At 37.2% G+C, this 27,355-nt stretch overlaps 1 protein-coding gene and 1 pseudogene across 7 annotated transcripts in view; one reads left to right on the forward strand and one right to left on the reverse strand.

Annotated features, from left to right (window-relative positions):
- LOC105490383 (ATPase secretory pathway Ca2+ transporting 1) overlaps positions 1–27,355 on the forward strand; it is a 158,670-nt gene that overhangs the window by 53,456 nt on the left and 77,859 nt on the right. For all 7 annotated transcript variants that reach the window (XM_011755905.2, XM_011755906.2, XM_071090895.1 and 4 more), the window contains 4 exons: positions 18,352–18,462; positions 19,947–20,063; positions 22,593–22,682; positions 25,378–25,413. In XM_011755905.2, coding sequence (XP_011754207.1) covers positions 18,352–18,462; positions 19,947–20,063; positions 22,593–22,682; positions 25,378–25,413 — 354 coding nt within the window. The remainder of the gene's footprint in view (positions 1–18,351; positions 18,463–19,946; positions 20,064–22,592; positions 22,683–25,377; positions 25,414–27,355) is intronic.
- Positions 4,237–4,866, reverse strand: LOC105490382 (cysteine and glycine-rich protein 2 pseudogene; annotated as a pseudogene).

Here is a 27,355-nt window from a genome sequence, read left to right on the forward strand (position 1 = left end):
AAATAGTAAAAATAATGCCCCCTTCAGAGCGTTTTCCGAGGATTAAATGAAGTATTAGAAATAAAGCACTCAGCATCGACACTCGTACTTAGCAGCTTAAAGGGCAAGCCTGCTCTTTCCCTCCTCCTCCTTATACTCTTCTTCCTATTGTGTTTCCTTCAACTGCTACTGTGATAACATATAAATGACTAAATGTGAAATCAGTAGAGTTTTAGACTTTTTTTTAAACTCAAAGCTTCGAAATAAAAACACCCTATTTCTTGCAGATCCTTTAAGGATAAATAGTTGATCTTTTAAAATGAAAGTGCCCTGTGAAAGTTTCATAGCTAGACATTTTTGTTCTTCAGTTTAAGGCTTAAGCCATATAGGGTTTTTTGTTTGTTTGTTTGTTTTAACTAGTCAAGTGCATTTCAGTGAGAAGGGGGAAAGAGTAGAATAAGGCGTAGGATCTGTAACTGACTGTGAACAATCAATTGAGATAACTCAACTACCTTCAGACCAGCCAAGCCCTATAGTTTCACAAGGAAAAATTCATTCAGATTACTAACTCATGTTCAATTACTTTTGGCTATTTTGTGTTCAGTAATACAATTTTGGGGTGTCTTTGTCTTTTTTAGGGGGCAAGGAAATGGGGTCTTGGTATTTTGCCCAGGTTGGGCTTGAACTCTTGATCCTCTGCTTTAGCCTCCTAAGTAGAGGGTGTCTTTGTTTAATAAAAGGATTGGAACTTGAAGCAAGGAATTAAAAACATAGATATGAATTACTGATATATGTTAGGCAAGTAGTTGTGTAGGAGTGACTAACTTGCTTGACTAAGATTTTGATTGCCCATCCCTTTTACGTTTTACCTCCCTACCCCATAGCATACCTTGAGCACAGAAAACATGGGGAACATGACCAATAGAAGAAGCCCAATTATTTGTGAACAAGTATGAGAACCATCTGGATATTCTGCAGTTGTTATAATACAGAGCAAATAGAGCATTAGCACTTACGGGAAAACAGTAGGATTGTTGAATCTTCTTGACTTGTTTGTTGCTTTGGATGACAGGAGGGTTCCCTCCTACCTCTTAGTAAAGATTGGGAAAGAAAAGGGTTAATTGTGAACTTACTGGGATTAATTCATTGTTTTTTTTTTTTCTTTTTTTCTCCCCTTGAGACAGCGTCTCACGTTGTTGCCCAGGCTGGAGTGCAATGGTGTGATCTTGGCTCACTGCAACCTCCGCCTCCTGGGTTCAAGCGATTCTCCTGCCTCAGCCTTCCAAGTAGCTAGGATTAAAGGTGCCTGCTACTATGCTCAGCTAGTTTTTGTATTTTTAGTAGAGACAGGGTTTTACCATGTTGGCCAGGCTGGTCTTGAACTCCTGACCTCAAGTGATCCACCCGCCTTGGCCTCCCAAAATGCTGGAATTATAGGTATGAGCCCCTGCGCCCGGCCTAGTTCATTCTTAATGATAAGAATGTACAGTTTTTGTTTACGGATATAGTGTTGGTTGAAAAAATTAGGGAAAAAGTCTGGTTACTTAGTTTTTCATTTATCCTTTTATTTAACAGTTACTGAGTACCAGCTATATGCCAGGCATGGTCAGTCTTGGTTTGTGTGACCTGCAATTCTTGTAGCTATTGAGTTTATAGTGTAGCTGAGGGGAAAAGACATGTCTGGAGGAGCAGTGATAGCTAAGTGGTAGGGGACTGGGTGTGAGTAATTGGTTCAGGGTTGTCATAAGACATCACAAAAATGCTCATAGAAGGAATGAGGCCTAAAAGCTTAGTGTAGGATATGGAGTGTGCAGGCTGCACTTGGCTCTTGCTTGCAGAAATGTGCTACAAGCATTTCAGGCCAAGGGACTTGGTGGTAGACCTCCCCTACATATGCCACTTCAGTAGTGTGGTTTTAGATTTTATATTTAGCCATTTATATTTAGCCTGAGGCGTTCTGAGTCAGTCCAGATCCACTGTCACTAAATAAATGGGTTATGTATCTTAATAATAGAGGATTCGCCATCCTTATATGTGAAGGGCAGCATTACTGGGACATGTAAAGCAAACTTATTTGTGACAACAGAATATTTAAGTATAGTTAATAAATAGGATTCTTATAGTCTTCTATTAGGTAACATTCCTTTTAGAGATCCTCATGGAGTATGAGTGTTTAAAGTGAGGTGGAGGCCAGGCACAGTGGCTCACGCCTGTAATCCTAGCACTTTGGGAGGCTGAGGTGGGTGGACTGTCTGAGCTCAGGAGTTTGAGACCAGCTTGGGCAACACGGTGAGACCCTGTCTCTACTAAAATAAAAAAATTAGCTGGGCATGGCGGCGTGTGCCTGTAATCCCAGCTATTCAGGAGGCTGAGACAGAAGAATTGCTTCAATCTGGGAGGCAGAGGTTGCAGTGAGCAGAGATCACGCCATTGCACTCCAGCCTGGGTGACAGAACAAGATTCCATCTCAAAAAATAAAAATAAATAAAAAAATAAAGTGAGGTGGAAACTATGATTTCCTTGGAGGATGGGTCCAAAAGGTGATTGATTAGTAGGGTTAAAGATGAAATTTGTGCTTACATTTATATATATATATATATATTTGTATGTATTTTCTTCTTCTTTTTTTTCTCTTCAAAGCCTTTGTGTATTGCTGCAGTACCAATTTCTTTTACCTTAGCGGGGAAACAGCTGGTACCATTGCAGGCAGAATTCAAGTTCCCTGATTAATGAAGTGGAGGACTGTTTGAATCTTTAATGTCTTACCTTTATGTGTAACTTGACCCCTCAGTTCTCTTTTGTTATTCTTTTTTTATTCAGCCACTCGACAGCTCAATTTTTCTTTTTCTTTTTTTATTCAGCCTTCAGTTCTCTTTATCTTTTTATTGTCCAAAAACCACACAAATGGTGTTTTCTTGCTCTCTTTTCTTACTCATGTCGAGGATTGGTTTTTCTAAACATAGCTTTTGTAAGTCAATGTGTACTGACTGATTTCACTTCCCTGATTGTATCCTTAAAGCAGCTAAGGTCATTGGTTACCAGAAATGAAGTACACACAAGTCCCTGACTTGTGATGGTTTGACTTAGGATTTTTCAACTTAACAATAGTGTGAAAACAATACACATTCAGTAGAAACTGTACTTCTGTTTTTCACTTTCAGTACAGTATTATTTATTAAATAGTGAGATAGTCAACACTTTATAAAATAGGTTTCGTATTAGATTATGTTGCATAACTTTAGGCTAATGTAAGTGTTCTGAGTGTGTTTAAGATAGGCTATGCTAAGCTATGATGTTCGCTTCGGTAGGTTAGGTGTATGAAATGCATCTTTGACTTGTCACTTTCAACTTGTGATGGATTTATTGGGATATTATCCCATTGTAGTTCAGGAGAATAGTGGATTCTATGAAGATAAACTTAACTACCAGGTAAAAGACATTTCTTTTTTTTAAAAAGCAGATTAATACTATGTGAACGCCTTTGGATTTGTTTTATCTAAGTAAGACTTTAGATTTTGTTGTATTATAGATGGTTTGCAATTGTGTTTAACACATAACATTTGGGAATGAATGCCAGAGTATTATTTCTGAATCTTGCTTACATGGTAGTGTGTGCTAAAAATTAAGATGTAACACTTTTGCTTTTATTTTACCTCAACATTTAAAAACACTACTAAAACTTGGGATCAGGTGAAAACTTTTTTTTTTCTTGCAAAAATATTCTCTTAAAAATATTGTGGTAAAGGGATCTCTCCTCTTAATGAATTTTAAAGTATACATTATTGTTGGCTATAGGTAAAGTGTTGTACAGCAGCTCTCTGGTGCTTATTCATCTTGCCTGACTGAAACTTCATGACCTTTGATTAGCTACTCTCCATTTCCCCTTCTCCCAGGCTCTGCTAACCATCATTCCACTCTTTGATTTTTATGAATTTGTATTATTTTAGATACCTCATGTAAGTGGAGTTATGCAGTCATTTGTATTTTGTGACTGGCTTATTTCACTTAGCCTGGTGTCCTCAAGATTCATCCATGTTGTGACATTTTGTAGAATATCTTTTTTTTTTTTTTTTTTCCAAGCTGAGGTTTTATTTAAAGTGTAGAAGAAATGGTTCCCAAAAAATGCTGGCGAATAAAGCAAAAGGAGAAGATACAGTGCTCTCTTCCTACGAGTTAGCCAGCCTATCCGAGTACACGGTAATATATAGTACTTAATGCTGGTAGAATTTTGCAGTAGTTTAGAAAGACTATCTGTGCCTAGATTATGAAGAGATTCTCAGTGTGTGATGCTTGGTTCTGGGTTTACACCTTACTGGGCATGAACAAGAGCCCTGCTCCTTGGCCATAGCCAAATCCCTTGGGTCCACAGTTCTTTGCATAGCACCCTTTACAATAGATTTCACCTTCTTTTTCAGTCAGAGTGTTGATTCAAGACTCTTCCAACACTTTGCCATCGGAAACAGTTTTTGTACCAGGGCTTTCCAGCTCCAATTACCTTCTCGGCAGCATGTACGGAATCCCCACATCTGGAACACTTCTCAGAACCTCTGTATTTCTGAGCAAATTTAGAAGTCTTTGGATTTGTTGTAGGCATGTGAGGCTGAACACTCTGGCTTGATGCCCAGGCTCTCACCAGGGTCCATGTTAAGTGTGCCAGCGCCCTGGCCGTAAACTGTAGCCTTTTGGCCCATGCTTCTTTCCATAGCAGGATTTGCAGTAGATCTCTTCATCGTGAATTGCCACTGTCGTGCTATCTAAATTATTCCTGCAAACCATGCATAGAAAGCAATATGGGTAGAAGCGCCTGCCGTTACACTGCACCTCTTCTGCATGGTAAACGGCCCTCCCGCAGACCCCGCACTTACTTCCAGCTCTCCACGCAGGCATTTTAAGTCGGAGGCAGGAGCACGCATCGCGGGCAGAGATAGCGAGGCTGGACTGGAGGGAGTGTCCAGGGAGTCCGAGATCCCTAGAATTTCTTTCTTTCTTTTTTTTTTTTGTTGAGACAGAGTTTTGCTCTTTTCGCCTAGGCTAGAGTGCAATGGCACGATCTCAGCTCACTACAACCTCCGCCTCCCAGGTTCAAGTGATTCTCCTGCCTCAGCCTCTGGAGTAGTTGGGATTATAGACACCCACTACTACACCCAGCTAATTTTTGTAGTAGAGAAGGAGTTAACCAGGCTGTTGTCGAACTCCTGAACGCAGGTGATCCGCCTGCTTCGGCCTCCCAAAGTTCTGGGATTACAGGCATGAGCCACCACGCCCAGCCTAGAGTTTCTTTTTTAAGGCTACATAGTATTCCATTGGACATACATTCCACATTTTAAAAATCCTTTCATCTGTTGGTGGACATTAGGTTTCTGCACCTATCACTATCACATTGTGAATAGTGTTGTGAACATTGGAGTGGTAATATCCCTTTGAGATCCTGATTTCATTCTTTTGGATAAATACCCAAAAGGGGGACTGCTGGAATATATAGTAGTTCTGTTTTTAAATTTTTGAGGAACCTTCATACTTTTTTCCATAGTGGCTGCACCATTTTGCGTTCCCACCAACAGGATTCCAATTTCTTCACATCCTCACCATCAGTAGTTGTGTAGTGTTTTGTTTTGGTTTTTTGATAATGGTTATCCTTATAGATGTGTGAGGTAATATTGTGTTGTGGTTTTGATTTGCATTTCCCTAATGGTTAATGATGAGCATGTTTTCATGTGCTTACTGCCCATTTGTATATCTTTGGAGAAATGTCTGTTGATGTCCTTAGCACATTTTTAATTTGAGTTATTTGTGTTTTTTTTTTACTGTTGAATTATAGGAGTTCTTTATATATTTGGAGACTAGCCCCTTGTCAGATACATGTTTGCAAATATTTTCTCATTCTGTAGGTTGCCTTTTTACTCTGCTGGTCGTTTCTTTTGCTGTGTAGAAGCTTTTTAGTTTGATGTAGTCCCACGTGTTTATTTTTGTTTTGGTTGCGTATGCTTTTGGTGTTAAATCCTTGAGATAATTGCTGACACCAGTGTCACGAAGCTTTTCCTGTATGTTTTCTTCTAGGAGTTTTAGTTTCATGTCTTAGGTTTATTAAATCATTTTTAGTTGATTTTTGTGTATGGTTTAAGAAAAGGACCCAGTTTTTTTTTTTTTTTTTTTTTTTTTTAGGTTTTTGCTTGTAGATACGAAGTTTTCCTGATGCCATTCCTTTCCTCATTGTATATTCTTGGCATTCTTGTTGACGGTCAGTTGACCATATATGTGTGGCCTTATTTCTAGGATCTCTTTTTGTGTGCTTGCGGCTCTATATGTCTGTCTTTATGCCAGTACCATACTGTTTAGATTATGGTAGCTTTGTAATATTAATATATTTTGAAATCAGGGTATGGTGCCTGCAGCTTTGTTCTTTTACAAGATTGATTTGGCTATTTATGGTCTTTTGTGGTTCCATATGAGTTTCAGAATTAAATTGTTTTTCTATTTCTATAAAAATACCACTGGAATTTTGATCGCGATTGCACAGAATTTATAGATCACTTTGGATAATATGGACATTTAAAAATATTAAGTCTTAACAATCCATGAACGTAGGTGTTTCTGTTTTTGTGTGTCTCTTGTTTAATTTCATTCATCATTGTTTTGTAGTTTTCAATAAACAAACCTCTCACCTCATTTAAGTTTATTCCTAGGTAATTTTTTTTCTATTATAAATGAGATTGTTTTCCTAATGTTCTTTTTAGATAGCTTGTTAGTGTATAGCAACATTACTGATTTTTGTATGTTGATTTTGTATCCTGCTACTTTACTTAATTTGTTTATTAGTTCTAATGGTTTCTTAAAGATGGAATCTTGAGAGTTTTCTTTCTTTCTTTTTTTTTTTTTTTTTTTGAGACGGAGTCTCGCTCTGTCGCCCAGGCTGGAGTGCAGTGGCGCGATCTCGGCTCACTGCAAGCTCCGCCTCCCGGGTTCACGCCATTCTCCTGCCTCAGCCTCCCGAGTAGCTGGGACTACAGGCGCCCACAACCGCGCCCGGCTAATTTTTTGTATTTTTAGTAGAGACGGGGTTTCACCGTGGTCTCGATCTCCTGACCTTGTGATCGCCCGCCTCAGCCTCCCAAAGTGCTGGGATTACAGGCGTGAGCCACCGCGCCCGGCCCTTTCTTTTTTTTTTTTTTTTTCCAATACGGAGTCTCATACAGTCGCTCAGGCTGGAGTACAGTGGCGCAATCTTGGATCACTGCAACCTCCGCCTCCCAGGTTCAAGTGATTCTCCTGCCTCAGCCTCCCAAGTAGCTGGGATTGTAGGCGCCTGCCACCACGCCTGGCTAACTTTTGTATTTTTAGTAGAGATGGGGTTTCACCATGTTGGCCAGGTTGGTCTCGAGCTCTAGACTTCGAGTGATCCGCCCACCTCGGCTTCCCAAAGTGCTGGGATTATAGGCAGGAGCCACTGTGCCTGGCCCAAAAGGGACAATTTTACTACTTCCTTTCTGATTTGGATGTATATTTTTTAAAATATATTTTATTAAGCATTTAATTTATTGATTGATTGCTTTGGCTAGGATTTCCAGTACTATGTTGAATTGAAGTAGTGGGAGTGGGCATCCTTGCTTTTTTCCTGATCTTTCAGGAAAAGTTTCCGTTTTTTGCTATTGAATATAGTGTTGGCTGTGGGCTTTTCATATACAGTGTTTATTATGTTACTTTTTATTCCTAGTTTGTAGAGAGTTTTTATAATGAAAGGGTGTTGATTTTTGTTAGATGCTTTTTCTGCATCTATTGAGATGATCATGTGATTTTTATCTTTGATTCTGTTAATGTTGTATATCATATTAATACATTTTTTATATGTTGAATCATCATTGCATCACAGGGATAAATCACACTAAGTCATGGTGTAGGCTGCTTGTAATGAATTGTTGGATTTGGTTTGCTAGTATTTTGAGGGTTTGCATTTATCTTCATCAGGGATATTGGCCTGTTGTTTTCATTTGGAAGTGTTTTACCCTTTTCAATTTTTTGAAAGTGTTTAAGAAGGATTGGGGTTAATTCTTCAAATGCTTGGTAGAATTCACCAGTGAAGCCATAGGATCTTGGGCTTTCTTGTGTTGAGAGGTTTGTGATTCCCGATTCAGTTTTCATATTAGTTGTAGATCTGTTGAAATATTATTTTTTTAAAATGGTTTAGTCTTGATAGGTTGTATGTTTTTAGGAATTTATCCATTTTTCTAGGTTATCCAGTTTGTTAGTGTATAATTGTTGATAGCCTCTTATGAATCTTTTTGTTTCTGTGGCATCAGTTGTAATGAGTCTTTTTTCATCTCTGATTTCATTTGAGTTTTCTTTTTCTTAGTCTAGCAAAGGGTTTGTGAAGTTCGTTTCTTTTCAAAAAACCAACTCAGTGCTTTTTTCCCCTATTTTATTTATTTCTGCTCTGATCTTTTTTATTTTTTTCCTCCTAGCTATAGACTTGGTTCTTTTTTTCTAGTTCCTTAAGGTGTAAAGTTAGATCATTTATTTGAGATATTTTTCTTTTTTTCTGGAAACTGAACTTGAATCTTTTTATTTATATATATATTTTTTATTTCAGTAGTTTTTGGGGAAAGGTGGTTTTTGGTTACATGGACAAGTTCTTTAGTGGTGAGTTCTGAGATTTTGGTGCATCTGTCACCCAAACAGGGTACGCTGTTCCCAATGTGTGGTCTTTTATCCCTCACCCCCTCCCACTGTTCCCCCTGAGTTCCCAAAGTCCATTGTATTATTCTTATGCCTTTGTGTCCTTCATAGTTTAGCTCCCGATTATAAGTGAGAACGTATGATATTTGATTTTCCATTCCTGAGTTACATCACTTAGCATAATGGTCTCCAACTCCATACAGGGTGCTGTGAATGCCATTATTGCATTCTTTCATATGACTGAATAGTATTCCATGGTGTATATATATACCACATTTTCTTTATCTACTCATTGGTTGATGGACATTTAGGCTGGTTCCATATTTTTGCAGTTGTGAATTGTACTGCTATAAACATGCATTTGTGAGTGTCTTTTTCATACAATGACTTCTTGTCCTCTGGGTAGATACCTAGTAGTGGGATTGCTGGATCAAACTGTATTTCCAGTTTTAGTTCTTTAAAGAATATCCATACTGTTTTCCATAGTGGTTATACTAGTTTACATTATCACCAGCGTGTAAAAGTGTTCCCTTTTCACCACATCCATGCCAACATCTATTTTTTTTTTTATTTTAAATTATGGCCATTCTTGCAGGAGTAAGGTGGTATCTCATTGTGGTTTTGATTTGCATTTCCCTGACAGTTAGTGATGTTGAGCATTTAAAAAATAATAAAAAAAGTAAATAAATTTATTGGCCATTTGTATATCTTCTTTTGAGAATTGTCTATTCATGTCCTTTGGCCACTTTTTGATAGGATTTTTTTCTTTCTGATTTGTTTGAATTCCTTGTAGATTTTGGATATTAGTTCTTTGTTGGATGCATAGTTTGTGAATATTTTCTCCCACTCTAGGGGTTGTCTATTTACTCTGCTGATCATTTCTTTTGTTCTGCAGAAGATTTTTTAGTTTAATTAGGTCCCATCTGTTTATTTTTTGCTTTTGTTGCATCTGCTTTTATGTTCTTGGTCATGTAGTCTTTACATAAGCCAGTGTCTAGAAGAGTTTTTCTGATGTTCTAGAGTTTTTATGGTTTTGGATCTTAGATTTAAGTAAGCCTTTAATCTTGAGTTTTTACATAAGGTGAGAGATGAGAATCTAGTTTCATCCTTCACATGTAGCTTGCCAATTATCCCAGCACCATTTGTTGAATAGAGTGCCCTTTCCCCATGTTATGTTTTTGTTTGTTTTGTCAAAGATAAGCTGGCTGTAAATATTTGGCTTTATTTCTGGGTTCTCTATTCTGTTCCATTTGTCTATATGCCTATTTTTATACCAGTACCATACTGTTTTGGTAACTATAACCTTGTAGTGTAGTTTGAAGTTAGGTAATGTGATGCCTCCAGATTTGTTCTTTTTGCTTAGTCTTGCTTTGGCTGTGTGAGCTCTCTTTGGGTTCTATATGAAATTTAGGATTTTTTTTATTTTTTATTTTTTTTGGTTCTGTGAAGAATGATGATGGTACTTTGATGGAAATTGCATTGAATCTGTGGATTGCATTTGGCAGTGTGGTCCGTTTCATGATACTCATTCTACCCATCCATAAGGCATGGGATGTGTTTCCATCTGTTTGTGTTATATATGATTTCTTTTAGCAGTGTTTTTTAGTTTTCCTTGTAGAGATCTTTCTCCGCCTTGGTTAGGTATATTCCTAAGTATTTAGTTCCCCCTTTTTTTTTTTTCCAGCTGTTGTAAAAGGGATGGAGTTTTTTTATTTGATTTTCAGCTTGGTAGTTGGTGTATAGCAGTGCTACTGATTTGCGTACATTGATTTTGTATTCTGAAACTTTGCTGAATTCATTTATCAGATCTAGGAGCCTTTTGATAAGCCCTTAGGGTCTTCTAGGTTGGGTATATGATCATATCATGTTTGAACAGTGACAGTTTGACTTTCCCTGTACTGATTTGGATGCCCATTATTTCTTTCTCTTACCTGATTGCTCTGGCTAAGACTTACAGTACTACGTTGAATAGAAGTGGTGAAATTGGGCATCCTTGTCTTGTTCCGGTTCTCAGGGGGAATACTTTCAACTTTTCCCTGTTCAGTGTACTGTTGGCTGTGGGTTTGTCATAGATGGCTTTTATTACCTTGAGGTATGTCCCTTCTATGCTGATACTGCTGAGGGTTTTAATCATAAAGGGGTGCTGGTTTTGTAAAATGCTTTTTCTGTATCTATCGAGATAAGCATATGATTTTTGCTTTTAATTCTGTTTATGTTATGTATCACATTTACTGTCCCTGCATCCCTGGTATGAAACCCACTTGATCATGGTATATTACCTTTTTGATAGGCTGTTGGATTCAGTTAGTTAGTATTTTGTTGGGAAGTTTTGCGTCTATGTTTATTCAGGATGTTGATCTGTAATTTTCTTTTTTTGTTATATGCTTCCTGGTTTTGGTGTTAGGGTGATACTGGCTTCATAGAATGATTTAGGGAGGATTCCCTGTTTATCTTTAGGAATAGTTTCAGTAACAGTAGTACCAGTTTCTTTGAATGTCTGAAATAATTCAGCCATAAATCCATCTGGTACTGGACTTTTTTTTTTTTGGCAATTTTTTCATTCCTGTTTCAGTCTCACCACTTGTTATTGGTCTGTTCAGAGTTTCTGTTTCTTCCTGATTTAATCTAGGAGGGTTGTATATTTCCAGGAAATTAACCATCTTCTCTAGATTTTCTAGTTTGTGCATGTAAAGGTGTTTATAGTAGCCTTGAATGATCTTTTCTATTTCTGTGTTATCAGTTGTAATATCTCCCGTTTCATTTCTAATTGAGCTTATTTGTCTCTTCTTTTCTTGGTTAATGTTGCTAATGGTCTATTGATTTTGTTTTTTGTTATTTTTTTTTTTAAAGGACCAGCTTTTTGTTTCATTTATCTTTTGTAATTTTTTGTTTCAATTTCATTTAGTTCTGCTCTGATCTTTGTTACTTATTTTCTTCTGCTGGGCTTAGGTTTGGTTTGCTCTTGTTCTCTAGTTCTTTGAGGTGTGACCTTAGGTTGTCCGTGCTCTTTCAGACTTTTTGATGTAGACATTTAATGCTATGACCTTTCCTCTTAGCACAGCTTTTGCTCTATTTCAGAGGTTTTGATAAGTTGTGTCACTCTTACCCCTCAGTTCATAGAATTTTAAAATTTCCATTTTGGTTTCATTATTGACTTGAAGTCATCATTCAAGAGAAGATTATTTAATTTCTATGTATTTATGTAGTTTTGAGGGTTCCTCTTGGAATTAATTTCCAGTTTTATTCCACTGTGGTCAGAGAGGATACTTTATATAATTTCTGTTTTCTTAAATTTATTGAGTCTTATTTAGTGGCATATCATATGGTCTGTCTTGGAGAATGTTCCATCTGCTCGTGAAAAGAATGTATATTCTGCAATTGTTGGGTAAAATGTTCTGTAAATATCTGTTAAGTCTATTTGTTGTAGGGTATAGTCTTAAGTCCATTGTTTCTTTCTTGACTTTCTGTCTTGGTGACCTGTCTAGTGTTGTCAGTGGATTATTGAAGTTCCCCCACTATTCTTGTGTTGCCATCTGTCTCATTTCTTAGGCCTAGTAGTAATTGTTTTATAAATTTGAGAGCTCCAGTGTTAGGTGCATATATATTTAGGATTGTGATATTTTCCTGTTGTACTAGTCCTTTTATCATTTTATAACGTCCCTCTCTGTCTTTTTTTTTTTTTTTGAGACAGAGTCTCGCTTTGTCACGCAGGCTGGAGTGCAGTGGTACGACCTCAGCTCACTGCAACCTCTGCCTCCCAGGTTCAAGCAATTTTCCTGCCTCAACCTCCCGAGTAGCTGGGATTACAGGCACATGCCGCCATGCCCGGCTAATATTTTGTGTTTTTAGTAGAGACGGGTTTTTACCATGTTAGTCTTGAACTCCTGACCTCATGATCCGCCTGTCTCGGCCTCCCGAAGTGCTGGGGTTACAGGCATGAGCCACCATGTCTGTCCTTCTTTGTCTTTTTAAAACTGTTGTTGCTTTAAAGGCTAGTTTGTTTGATATAAAAATAGCTACTTCTAGGCCAGATGTGGTGGCTCACACCTGTAATCCCAGCATCTTGGGAGGCATAGGTGGTGGATTGCTTGAGGTCAGGAGTTCAAGACCAGCATGGCCAACATGATGAAACCGTGTCTCTACTAAAATACAAAAATCAGCCAGGTGTGGTGGTGGGCGCCTGTAATCCCAGCTACTTAGGAGCCTGAGGTGGGAGAATAGCTGAACCCAGGAGGCGAAGGTTGCAGGATGTCTAGATTGCACCACTGCTCTCCAACCTGGGTGATGAAATGAGACTCTGTCTCAAAAAAAAAAACAAAACAAAAAACGGTTTTCTCTGGTGCCTCCTTGATTAGCTTAATAATTGGCCTTCTAAATTCTTTTTCTGGCAATTCAGAGATTTCATCTTTGTTCGGATCCATTGCTGGTGAGCTGGTATGATCTTCTGGTGGTGTTAAAGAACCTTGTTTTGTCACATTACCAGAATTGGTTTTCTGGTTCCTTCTCCTTTGGGTAGACTTATGTCAGAGGGAAGATCTGGGATTCAAGGGCTGCTTTCAGTTTCTTTTGTCCAATGGGGTTCTCCCTTGATGTGGTGTCCTTTACCCTAGGAATGGGGCTTCCTGAGAGCCAAACTGTAGTGATTGTTTTTGCTCTCCTGAGTCTAGCCACCCAGTTGAGCTACCGGGTGGGTGCCAGGGTAGTACTGGTGAGTGTCTGTAAAAAGTCCTGTGACGTGATCCGTTTTCAGGTCTTGCAGCTGTGGATACCAGGACTTGCTCTGGTGGAGGTAGGTGGGGAGTGAAGTAGACTCTGTGAGGGTCCTTGGTTGTGTTTTTGTTTAGTGTGCTGGTTTTGTGTTGGTTGTCCTCCAGCTGGGAGTGGTGCTTTCAAGAGCATATCAGCTGTGGTGCTATAGGGAGGATGCAAACTTGCCCTAGAGACACTTGGTCAAGTATTCAGGTTTCTCAGGCAGTGGGCAGGCCCATAGAGTTTCCAAGAGATTATGGACGTTTGTCTTTGGCTACCAGGATAGCTAGAGAAAGACTACAAGGTGGGGGCAGGGATAAGGGTGTCTCAGTCTCTCCTTGGGTGGGCTTACTGCAGCTACTGTTGGAGGGGTGAGGAAGTGCTTCCCAGTCCAATGGAGTTATATTCTCAGGGGGATTGTGGCTGCCTCTGCTGAGTCATACAGGTCACCAGGGAAGTGGGGGAAAGCTGGCAGTTACAGACCTTACCTTGCTTCCATGCAACCCGTGGTCTTAAAGGCTGGTCTCACTCCCATCATGCCTCCCCAACATCACCCAGTCTTTTTCCAGGCAGCCAGTTACCAGGGCAGATAACTTGCCCCAGATCACAATCCTCCCCCTTTAGAAAGCAAGCGGACTCATAGTTTTTAGGCCTCCTGGAGAACCTGCAGTGGGGATCCAGTTTCTTCAAAGGATCTGTGGATTCTCTTGGCTTTCCTGGTATGTTCCTGTGGTGGTTCTTGTATTGTAGCAAAAGTTCATAAGGTGAGTCTCCACATGTTGCTCTGTCCGTCGGAGCAGGAGGTAAAAGCTAGTCCTGCCTCCTATCCACCATCTTAATTTGAGCATCTAGATAATAGTTTTGAATAACGTGTATCTACCTACAAAGTTCAGGCATGGAACAAGGCAAATAAACACAAAAAGAAACACAAAGACTCGATAGCAAAATCACTCCAATGAGGAGACAAAGGTTTTCAGAAAGTACTTGGACTGGAGAGCCTAGGTGATACTAAAACATTAAATAAAATAGTATATCCAAGGCCCAGTATGTGTTATATGGGATAACCAGATTGTTTTAACTGCTCTGGCTAATCCTCATTTCTATAAATATGTAGACAAAAGTAGCACAGCTGTTTAGTAATAACTACCAATATACTGCTTTATCCTTTAAAATGTATCTGCCATACTAGACTCAAACTATTAAAGTTTTGCCACTAAGGCTAGGAATGTCACATGTATGCAGGGATGAGAACCTTATCACTCACACACACACTCACACACCAGGTCTGTCAACCCTTGGGCGTCACCTTCCAACTCTGTGTATTTTATGCATGCAATCTTTATATGTGTTCTTTCACAGTTTTCCTATCATGTGAAACACATTAAACATCTCAACACATTTGCACCTGGTTTTGGTTGCCCAGTAGTAGTCTTGTGTGCAATGAAACCAGTGAGCAAGTACACATAATAGGAATTATACCATGTTGGTAGAAAACAAACATATAAACACAGATGTACAGATTTCACTGGAAATCTCAAGGACCCACCTCTTCAGTCTGTAGCAGAAGTCTACTTGCCACATCAGATTCTTTTACCCTTCACCTCTATTCTTGGACCCCAAAGTAGGACCAGTGCTTTTAGTTTTGTACCTGGTGTCCTAAAAATGAATATGGAAAGTTCATAAACGCTATATAAGTACTATGTGAATCTGGTTGAAAACAGGTAAAACAACAAACCTACGTATATTAACTGGTAGTTAAATTCATTTTACAAGAAAACTAGATTTTTTTTAACTTTTTTTTTTTTTTTTTTTTTTTGAGGTGGAGTCTCACTCTGTTGTCCAGGCTGGAGTGCAGTGGCGCGATCTTGGCTCACTGCAAGCTCTGCCTCCCGGGTTCACGCCATTCTCCTGCCTCAGCTTCCCGAGTAGCTGGGACTACAGGCGCCCGCCACCACGCCTGGCTAATTTTTTGTATTTTTAGTAGAGACGGGGGTTTCACTGTGTTAGCCAGGATGGTCTCGATCTCCTGACCTCGTGATCTGCCCACCTTGGCCTCCCAAAGTGCTGGGATTACAGGCGTGAGCCACCGCGCCCAGCCTTTTTAACTTTTTAAAATAGAGAAAACAGTATATTCCTTGGGGAAAGGTGAGGGATGAAGAAAACCAGCTCTGGGTAAAAATTATGATGACTGCACCTGGAGTTGATTAGGCCTGCCTAGGAGAGAAACAGGCAACTGCTATACTACTACAGGGTACAGCCACCATCTGAGTCTCAGCAGACCAGTTCACACGCCATGCAAAGTTGCTGTATATTCAAATTGTAAAAATCATCTAGCTTATCATGAAACAAGCTGCATTCATCGTCAGAGACTGTCGGGTCATCATCCCCACCTGCAGACAGAGCTTAAGCAGCATCTCACCTAGCTCAAAGATGAAAGACTCTTGTTCACTGTTGCCAAAGGGGTTGCTGTTCTGTTTCCTCAGTGAGCTCCCAGAGTTGGTTCCTTCCTTGGGCCCTGTATCTGTTTATGTTCCCGTTTTCTGTCTCTGGCTCCTTTGTACCACCATCAGGGTAGGCAGACTTGGAACAGTTCTCTCCAAATGGGCAGCTTCCATGTTCTTCATTGAAACACCTACATGCCTTATTGCTCTTCATCTCCTTGTATTCCTGAAATGAGTTTCTGCTACCTTCTACTCCACGCAGTACTCATGTGGAATGACAAAGTTAAATATGGCCTGGCATTCTGGGGTGGACTTTACCATCTTTCTTTTCTGTTGCTTAGTACTTCTCCACTTGTGAATACACTTGAGGTAAGTGTGGTTGCAGCTGGAGAGCATCTCAGAGCAGTCCTTTATGTATTTAAAGAGTATGATGCCCCTTTAGTGTTTTATTGTTTATTATATGAAATAATACAATTTCCTACTCTGCAGATTTACAGCTACTTTGAGCCCATGGAATGTCCCCGAAAGGTTTTATGTAAAGTGTGTTCAAATGTAGACCCTATCTATGTACCAACTACCAAAGGATTACTTGAGAAACATTTTATGAGTAAGACTGTCATATTGCATACTGGCTACTAGAGTTAGCAGTTTCCAATATATTATTGATAGAAAAGTAAACATTAATAGGGAATTATCATGAACTGACTTTACTCACCTTGTTTAGTCTTTATTGACCTTGTTGGAACAAAAGTATTAATAGCTGTCATTTGAGCTCTTACTAGTGGTAAGTCAAATGCTGTGTTAGTGTATTTAATCCTCAAACATTTCTGTTTAGCAATATTATCCCCAGGTTATGTATGAAGAAGCTAAGGTTTGGGAAATCTTAGAAATAAGAGATTTTTTTGATCTCTTTGTCACTGCAGGCAGTGTAAATATACTTGATTCTTCTTAATTTTGCTTTATGATCTCACAAGATAAAATAACCATGTCAGCTATTTCAATTCTCATTGTTTTAAGATTTAAATCATTTTGGGGGGAATCTTCTCCAGTGTTTTACTTAGGAATGGTTTAGTGAAGTCTTTCCCCTGTCCTAGTTTGTTTTATAGATTTGAAATACGGGCATTTCAGTGTCTCTAAAACCTGTGTGTGGCTTTTGTAAAATTCCTAATCTTTCCTCTAAGTTTTTACATTTCTTAATTATGTAAAAATATTATGCTATAAAATAATTTCAGTAATTTGCAGTAAAGAAAGGTAATCTGTCTCTAGTTTCCTCATATTTATTCACCTATATCTCCTCATTAAAAGTTGAAAAATACTACTGCTGTTTGTTTTAAAGTATTGAAACATCCAACTGTACTTTTTACATAAATAAGATTAGAAAACCTGAATTTGATTGTTCCAGAAACTCAGTCATACTGAGAGAAGATTTTTTTCCTCAGCAATTTACCATTTTTTGGAGTAATCCATGCAGGCCTCTGTAATGACACTCTAATGTAGTAGAATCTTCTTTGATTTCATTTGCTTAAAGATACTGCTTTAAAAGTTTTAGGGAAATATTTTATCCTAAAAATGTTAATTATCCAAGGTTGAAAAGATCTTACCTGAAAGCTTAAAAACTTGTATCTTGGCAGTAAGATGATCGTTTTAGTTTTCGTATTATTTTAATCGAGTGGATGTGTGGCAATTCAAGTGTTTTCGTCTCTTAAGTTTCAATAGTGGGCAATTTTTGTCCTCCTATTTTCACTCAAAACTTTTTGTCTGTAAAGAATCTCAGCTTAGGACCCAAAGCAAATCTGTATTGAGGATTTATTTCTAGAATTGTGTTAAACAGTTTTTTGTAGATACAGGTATTTACTTACGAAGCTGCATCAAGTAGGTACCTTGATTACTACTATCTCGTGACTATGCTTGTTCACAGCTTTCCCCACCCTTCCCTCCAGCCCCCTTCACTAACCTGTGCATCCTTTGCTTATCTGGTCTCTTTTACTTCTTGTTTTTCTCCTAGTTTGTGAGTAGCTCTTAAAGTCTGACTTGTTGTCGTGGTGCGTTGGAAGAGTAGCCAGTTGTCTTTCCTGGGTACATCAGCTATGAGCTGACTGACTAAGAGGAGTAGTTAAAATGGAGAACGCTTAGCTGTACTTTGTCTTGCATGTTAAACATAATGAGTTTAGAGGATTATGATTATTTGTAATCATCAGGATCTGCTAGACAGGACATCTGTTTTACTTTTTACTCTTATGTTGGTGGAGAAATAGTATGTTTTTCTTTCAATGTGATAATTTTGTGTTCTAGCTGGACACTGATGGCTTAGTTTTTGAAATGTATTTTCTTGAGAAGTAGCATGTGGTTAGTATAAAATTGTCTTTCCTATTAGGACTAGATACATAATTAGTCTGAAATGTTTTTCTAACTGGAAAATTAGTTGCTGTGAACTTTGGGATTTTTATTACTCTAGACTGCATTACACTTGTTTGCTGTATTCGAATATTTTTTCTTTGGTTTTACTTCCTAGGTTGCACGTTTTCAAAAAATACCTAATGGTGAAAATGAGACAATGATTCCTGTATTGACATCAAAAAAAGCAAGTGAATTACCAGTGAGCGAAGTTGCAAGCATTCTCCAAGTAAGTGATTAGTGGGGAGGAAGGGACTAGATGGTATAAAGTCAGTCACTTAGATTCTATAAATCAGTGCTGTCTAATTTAATTTTCTTCAGTGATATAAATATTCTGTTCTGTGCCGTTCAGCATAGTAGCCACAAGTTGAATAGGACTGTTGAGCTTGACATGGGGTTAAACTTGACAGAATTAAACATGACTTTATAGTGTGGTGGAGAAACTGACTTTAATTTAATTTAAATTTATTTAAATAGCTATAGGTGGCTTAGTGGCTACCTGATTGGACAGTGCAGCTCTAGAACATAATAGCATTTCTAGGAACTATATTAGTGCTGTGTAAGGATTTGTTGGATTAGGAAAATAATTAACGTAAGTAGTGGTAGGAGTTTATCTTTTTTTTGATAAGGGTTTTCTAAGGTAAAGTAAAAACTATAGGTTTAGAATTGCAAATAATCTACAATTGCTTATATAGGCTCTTTCTGGTTTTCAAAAGTAGTATCTATTGAAACATAAAAAAGATAATATTTTTTATTTTTCCTTCAACAGTCGCATATTTTAGTGATAGCATTAAAAAATGGGTATCCTTTCTTAGTTTTGTTATTGTTGTTGTTATTGTATTTATACTCTGCTTTAAAACCACTTATTTGTAATATGTTTGTTTTGAAGGGCTCCATTATTGAACTGTGTTATAATAACCATTTGGTCAGGGCAACTATTTTGGGGGTACAGATAATTTTATTCTTTAATAGTTAGAATACTAAATCATGAGAGACAATAACTGAAGGATGTGGGTAGTGTTTATAGAACATAAACTGTTCCAAGAAGAAGTCCATCTTAACTTCCTTACTTTTGAGTAATTTAGGAAGCACAAATTTCAGCATGAAATAATTACACAGTCCAAAAGTAAAAATTAATACCAACCCCAGGGTTTTGATAGGCCCAGAGAACAAGGAAGGCATTTATGGCCCCTTGAACGTTCTTTTGGAGAAACTAATTTTAGAAAACAGCTGAACAACGATGAAAAGGAAAAAGCTAATTAAAATGTACTGTTATGCTTTCTCTAAGTCTTGTGGCTGGTTGTGTTGTTTATTTTTCTCCCTAAATTTGGTTTGGTAAACTCTGCCTTTTTGTTTACATTTTTTTTAAAATCATCAATTTTGTTGAGATATAATTTACATAAAATACAATGTACTTTTTTAAAGTGTACAGTTTGCATTTTGACAAATGTAATCACCACCACCATTAAGATAGAACATCTTTATCACTCCAGAAGACTCCCCCATGACCCTTTGTAATTAATCTCTCCCTCTCTATGTATCCCTTCTGGCCCCAGGGCCCCAGGCAACCACTGATAGGTTGCTCTCATAATAGACTAGTTTTGACTGTTGTAGTTTCTATAAATATGACCATACTTTATGTTATGTGCTTTTTTGTGTTTTTCTTTTCTGTGCTAACATTTTCAGTAACTTTCATATATAAACTCTTAACAGGCTGATCTTCAGAATGGTCTAAACAAATGCGAAGTTAGTCATAGGCGAGCCTTTCATGGCTGGAATGAGTTTGATATTAGTGAAGATGAGCCACTGTGGAAGAAGTATATTTCTCAGGTGAGATACTTTTACTTCCTCTTCTACTGTGTAATTTATTAATACATGGACTTCTGTTATTTAGTTGCTTACTTTGGTGATATTGTTTATGGAGAAAGGAAATAATTTTTAGATTTTTTTACCTAAAATTTTTCATTTTTTGGGTCTTACTGTTAGGTTGGGAATTCCTGTATTTTTAGTATGCAAATCTTAAAGACAACATTTTCCATATGGATATATTACACAAAGATAATACTATTGACAGTAGTGTCCTTGCTGATATCAAACCTACACTATTTAAATGATAGGAATGGCAATATTTTTTAGGGTAATCATGACCAGCTCAGAAAACTAGTAAAAAGTAAGTTAGGTAAGTGAAACTCAAGCTACCTGGGTACAAATTACACCTTCATTTCTTACATCAGTTGTATGGTCTTTATTATCCTCTGATCCTTATCTATAAAATGGTGATGGTAACCTTACAGGAGATAGTTAGCTCTCAGTAGATGATATTTGTATTTTTTCATCCCAATTTTTAGGAGAGACTTATTCTAGGCAGCTTTTGTCTTGATAATGATTGTGTTAATGTTAAAAGGTACAGGTTACTAGGATTAGTTTTGAAGTAATTGGGTTGGTTTGCTAAGCAAACATTTTTTGCTAAAAATTTCTTTTTAGTAAATGTCTGTGCCTTTTAACCTGCAGTCTTTCTAAAAAGATCTGTGTGTAACTTTTCTTTTCTAAAGTGCCTTTTCTGCTAATGAACTTAAATTTGCCAGGCTTAATTTTGCACATGAGTTTGTCTAAAGTAGCAACACTAGAATTTTAAAGGTTAGATGAACCTCGTGTGTATCTGTCTTATTTTTATGGAATATTATTTGTATGTGTCTTTGTATTTTCACAGTTACCACATTCCTACATTACCAAGACTTCAGAAAGTATTGACATAGTTTACTCTGGATTTATAAATTGTAATGATTTGACTTATCCCTAGGCAGTATGATTTAATGTTTTACTTTCTTGATCCTGTTATCAAAGCTGGAGCACCTGCCCCTTGGGATGCCTGTGAGAATTAAATAGTGCTTGTAATGTAGTTAAGCACAACCAAACAAATAACAGTCAATAGTCATCATAATCATAAAGCACTGGGTGACTCTTTCCTCCTCTGCAGCCTGCCATCTATCAAGTGGTGTGCTTAGTAATGTGGCACAGCTTTTTCAGAGGAAAATTAAAAAAGATCATGGGGCTTGCCCTCAAAGTGTGGTGTTAATAGCTAACATTTTTAAGAACGTTTTTTGGTTTACATGGTGTTTTAATGTACATTCTTAGTTAATCCTTTTAACAGTTCTTTGGTATAATGCTCTGTTTTACCAGATGAAGAATCTGGAGCTTAAAAAGATTAAGGTGACACACAGGTGCCAGCAGCTGGATTCAAACCTAGGTACTCTGACTCAGTCAGGTTTCTGGTTGGTTAGCCCTGAACCATATTGCAGTTGTAGTGTTGTTTTGTTAGGGCGGTTTAACTTATTACTATTTTTTTAAAATCCTCATTAGAATCACTTGGGGAGGGTTAAAAAATGCTAAAGCCTGGGCCTTATGCCTAAAGATTTTGATTTAATTAATTTGGTGTGAATCTGGGCATTGGTATTGTTAAAAGTTTCTTATAGGATTCTGATGTGACATGGATTGGGACTTGTTCCAGGGAATGGAACCATAAAGGGACTTTGGAGGTGGTGGCATGTAACCTCAGAGCTATGGTATCTAAGGGCTGGGGCTTTCTGGTGGGACGGATTCTTTGTAGCCTAGTCAGTTACTTCGCAACTTTGACAGTGATGTAACACTTTAGCAGAGGAAGAGATTCTAACATCAGAGCTTCAAGGAATAGAATGTCCAACTGGAAGAATTTGGGGTTGACTCTGGTGTGAGGTCATTTAAATGCTTTCTGATCAGGTTGATGCTATAGTCCTTTTCTTTAGATATGATTTTCTCCGGTAGCTAGAAACCAGGAAAGCTAGCCTTGAGGAAAATCTTCAGTTTCTTTTGTGGAGAGGAGGAAATTTTTCTGTGATATGTGAGTCAACCACAGAATTGTAATCTATACCAATGTACTTACTTGAGAAATGTTTGAATCTCAGTGTTCTATTCAGTATTTAACCTAAATTTTTAGCTTAAATATCATCTTCTGCTTTTTCTAGCCTCAGTAGAAATTCAGAACAGCTATATTTATTAAATTAATATACCAAAAATTGCTGTATACTATAAGGAATTGGTTAATTCTTAGTTTTAAGTATTGTTATTTAATTTTCTTTTTTTTTTTTCTGAAAAGGAACTGTTACAAAGCTTTTAAACATAGTTAAGTATAAACTTTTTTTTTTTTTTTTTTTTTTTTTTTTTGTTAATTGAAGAGATACATAAAATAAACCAAGTATAGACTTTTGTAATTTTCCAATCATACTCTTATGGTTTTTTTTTCTTTTTTTTTTTTTAAAGCCTTTGCTCAGCGAACTGTCATGTACAAAACTGTGTTGAATTGCTGTTTGTTTTTACTTTCAGTTTAAAAATCCCCTTATTATGCTGCTTCTGGCTTCTGCAGTCATCAGTGTTTTAATGCATCAGTTTGATGATGCCGTCAGTATCACTGTGGTAAGAAAAAAATTACCTATTTTTGATCTGTTGAGTAAGTGTATAAATTGGGATTGGTTTTTATTTTGGAAAATAAATTGAGAAATGCTCTCAGATTTTTTTCAGTGTCCAAATTCTGCTTTAATTTTATTCTTTTTGTTGAGACAGTTTCTTCTTCTATTGCCTAGGCTGGAGTGCAGTGGTATAGTCATGACTCATTGCAGCCCCAAACTCCTGGGCTCGAGCTATCTTCTGCCTCAGCATCCTCAGTAGTTGGGACTACAGGTGTATGCTAACACCCCCAGCAATTTTACAAAATTTTTGTAAAGACAGGGTCTTGCTATGTTGCCCAGGCTGGTCTCAAACTCCTGGCCTCAAGTGATCCTCCCACCTTGGCCTCCCCAGAGTGTCAAAATTACAGGTGTGAGCAACTGGCTTAACTTCTGCTTTTATTATAGTTACAGTAATTTTGAGTAATGTTCAAAAGTCTGTGACTAGCACACATGAAAATTCTTTAGCAATCTGATAATTTTCACAGATACGAAATTTTATAATTATCTGATTAAATTTTAAATTTCTTTCACTTTGCAGTTGAGAATATATTTTGACTAGTTGTGAACTAAAGCCTGACATGTGGAATTAAAAATATTTCTTACAGTGCATGCTGTATTTACTGCATACATATACTATAGATGATTTTATTCTTTCTAGCTAGGTTATTCTAGCTTTCATTGAACTATTTTCTCATCTTTTTCCTTTTTGCCCCCTATCATTGTTATATAAAAAATTTGTAGCAAGTAAAAGCACTATGTTATGCTTAAGAACACTGTAGCTATTATTGAGGAGTTGCAGCTCTTGAACTATTTTGCTTGCAGTCTCCCAGAAATCCCTGAGACCTGTTCAAGGGGTATGTGTGGTCGCAACCATTTTAATAATACTAGAACATTATTTGTCTTTTAATTATAGACTTTTGGCATTAATGGCACGAAAACATTGGTGGGTGAAATTGTTAGGGCCTTAGCACAAATCAAAGTAATAGCACCAAACTTTGTTAACAGTCCTTGTTTTCTTTCATGTTTCTCTTAAGAGTGTTCTTGATAAAGCAGTAAAAATTAATTTTATTAAATCTGGACCATTGAGTACATACCTTCGTAGTAATTTGTGTAATGAAATGGGAAATATGCATGAAACTCTTTTGTATATTGAAATACAATGGTTGTCTTAAGGAATGGTGATTATTGTGAGGCAAACTAGCCGTGTACTTGAGAGACTGACTCACAGACAAACTATGGGTGTTAGGACTTGGGTAACCAGCAGATTCTTATTTTTGAAAGTGAGTTAAATGAGCGAATCAGACCAAGGAAAGGCAACTGGCAGAATTTGTTGCTAATGATAAAATTCAGATTTTCAAGCAATAATTACTGAGTTTTGGAAAATTTGTATGCACTCCTATGGGCTGGATAGTATCCCAGTATTTAAGACTTTATTCCAATTAGATCAGTAGTGATTTCAACAAATGTGTGTTTTTAAAAAAAAATTGTTAAGAAATGTGGTAATCTTGGGAAACATTTGGGGAATCTTGGGAAAGATTTGAATAACCAAGTGAACCAGTATTTCCCAGAAGACCAATGCATGATGTTACAAAATCTGAAATGGTAAAAGATCCGTTCAAATGCAAGATAGGTCAATGGATTTTGATATAATAGATTATGAAAAGTTCATCCATACAGTTTTATATTCTACATTGTAGATTACCTTTAAGTAACTAGCACTTGTTGAGTTTTGGTGTAGTAGCTAAGAAGAATATCCACAATCTTCTGAAAAATCTGTTAAAATACTTCTCCCTAGGCTGGGCGCGGTGGCTCATGCCTGTAATCCCAGCACTTTGGGAGGCCGAGGCAGGCGGATCACGAGGTCGGGAGATTGAGACCATCCTGGGTAACACAGTGAAACCCTGTCTCTACTAAACATACAAAAAAAAATTAGCCGGGCCTGGTGGCGGGCACCTGTAGTCCCAGCTCCTTGGGAAGCTGAGGCAGGAGAATGGCGTGAACCCAGAAGGCAGAGCTTGCAGTGAGCTGAGATCATGCCACTGCACTGCAGCCTGGGCGACAGCTCAAGACTCTGTCTCAAAAACAAAAACAAACAAACAAACAAAATGCTCCTCCCTAAAAAAATAAAAAAATAAAAAATGCCCCTCCCTTTTCCACCTTATCTGTATGAGGCTGGATTTTCTTCATACACCTTAGCCCGAACAGTATGTTATAGTAGATGGAATACTAGCTTTCTCTAAAACACTGCTGTTTTTCTCACAATTTTTTTTGGAAAATTTATTTTTCATAAAGTTATTTGTGTTAACATGTAATGAGGTTTAAATTTTTTTAGATAAGTTAAGTAGAAATGAAAACTATTTGAAAAATTTAATATGGTAAATATCAGTATATATAACCCACTTAAACAAAAGCTAGTCCTCAATTTGTGAGAGCGTAAAAGGGCCCTGAGATCAAAAAGTTAGAGAAGCTGCCCTGGTAATGGCAAGCCACTATAAACTGTTGGCTGCTTCCCCCACAGGCCTTAAGGTAAAGTGATTTTTTCTCCAGCTGATCTCAGTGTTTAAAATCTGTTGTTGTGGGACTGCAGATAGAGAAATAAAATAACAGTTAACAGTTACTTCTCAAGTTAATGTCTGATTTAAAAGCCTGTTTCTTTTGTTTAGGCAATACTTATCGTTGTTACAGTTGCCTTTGTTCAGGTAAGTACTCTATTTTGCCAACATGAAAATGGTGTGTTAATTGCTTAAAAATCAAGGTGTCTTGTTTTACCGGTAAAACCTACTGCTATTGGGGGGTTGTAATGCCCATCAGAACAACTTATTCTTTGTTTTCGAAATAATTTCAGATACAGACAACTCTTCAGGGAAGCTTGTGGTGGGACTAAGGAACTGCTTTCATTTAGGTAGTAAGATGAAGAAAATCTAGTTTTTTATTTGATAATGTTAAGGATAACTGAAGCAGATGGAAACAAAAAGCATAGTAATAGAAATAAAATCCAGCAGTAAGCTTTTTTATTTTTTCAATTAAAAAATTAGACCAGAGTTTATAGTTTTTTAACAGTTATGTTTTGATACCTACTAGAGCTAAGTCTAGATGAAACAAAAAAGTGTAGAATTAAAAGGTCGATCTATTATGTACCATTTGAAGAAAATTCCACAGGTTTCTGTGACTGATTCCCTTAGCCAAATGCTATACTTGTGTGCCGAATTTATTGCCTAACCTTATTTTATTTTTGAGTCTTTTTTGAGGAATTAAAATGGTTCTACTCATCGTTGGCATGACCTCCTCTCCCCTCCCTTTAAAAGAATTTATCGTTCCTCCACAAAAGGGGTGTTGTGATCTGGATCAAAGTAATTGAAACAGTAAATAAAACGTTTGTAAAGTAGCCCCTTTTAAAAATTACTATGAATAATGTGGAGATAATGTCAAGATTTCTTTTAATAAGTACAGACATAAACAGAAATGTAGGCTTTTTTATGTTTATTTAAATATCTGAAGCTTCTGTAGATTTTAGAACAGTGTTTCACAATATCAGCAGATTTCCTTTTTAGCTAAAACATGGTTAACAAGAATAGAATTATTCTAGCTTAGGGAAAAATGTAATACTGTTGTATAAGCCTGAAGTTCATGCTGTTTTGAATCTGAAGCCTATTCGTTGAGTGACTATGATTGTTCTTACATCTATGATTTATTACGTGGATATTTCTTTTCACTATCCCAGCCTCTCAGGGTAATCTCTAACATAGTTGTTACTAGTTCTGTAGTAACCCAGTGTGGAAAGCCAGTTGGAATCAGATTGTTTGCAGCAGGTTTGTGACTATCAGGGTTCCGCTTTTAGGGGAATCTTCTTGCTTAGACAAATGTTGCCCATGGTCAGGTGGAGCTGGTTAGTCTAGCATAGGTCATTTCAGGCTAAGCATTATTCAAGGCAGCTCTTCATTCAGCCAAGTGAGTGGTATGACCCACTGGATGACTGGACCTTCTTGTGTCTTTAAGAATGTGTCAGATATGTGGAGTGCTCTACTTCAGAAGGATTCCTGCAAATAGTATCACTATGTATGGAAGACCTTAGTACCTTGTTCTCTTTGATCACTAGAAAGCCCCTGCTTTCAAAAAACACCACAAAACTGTGATTTTAACATAAGTCAATATGGAATTTTACACAAGACAGTGTTGTTATATACATTAAATGCTATGGCTGAGACTATTAAATGTCTTCATGATAGGTACATTTGATGGAAACCTCACAAAAGGATGAAAACTTTATAAAAAGCCTGTTTTCAAATTGCTAGGTCTGATTCTTACACACATGTGACCCATCACCAAATATGCCTGTGAAACTAGCAAAATAATCTATAAACAAGTAAAAATCCTCTCCAAAAAGATCCTATTTATTGTCAGTTGAACTTATCATAATGCTTTAATCAAAAAGCTCTTTATCAAAAATGTATAAAAAATTCTTAATACTTTATCATTATTTGGTATTTGTGCTATATTACCTGTGTCTTAAGAGTGCTTTTTATATTCCTTTTTATATTTATGTTCTCCCTTTTTCCCGTGTGTCTTTGTAATCCCCATTTCCCACACCACTGTACTTCTTCCCAGCCATAAAAATAGCTAATTGTTTTAAATGGTCATAAT

Source organism: Macaca nemestrina, chromosome 2 (genome assembly GCF_043159975.1).
Source record: "Macaca nemestrina isolate mMacNem1 chromosome 2, mMacNem.hap1, whole genome shotgun sequence".
NCBI classification, from domain to species: domain Eukaryota; kingdom Metazoa; phylum Chordata; class Mammalia; order Primates; family Cercopithecidae; genus Macaca; species Macaca nemestrina.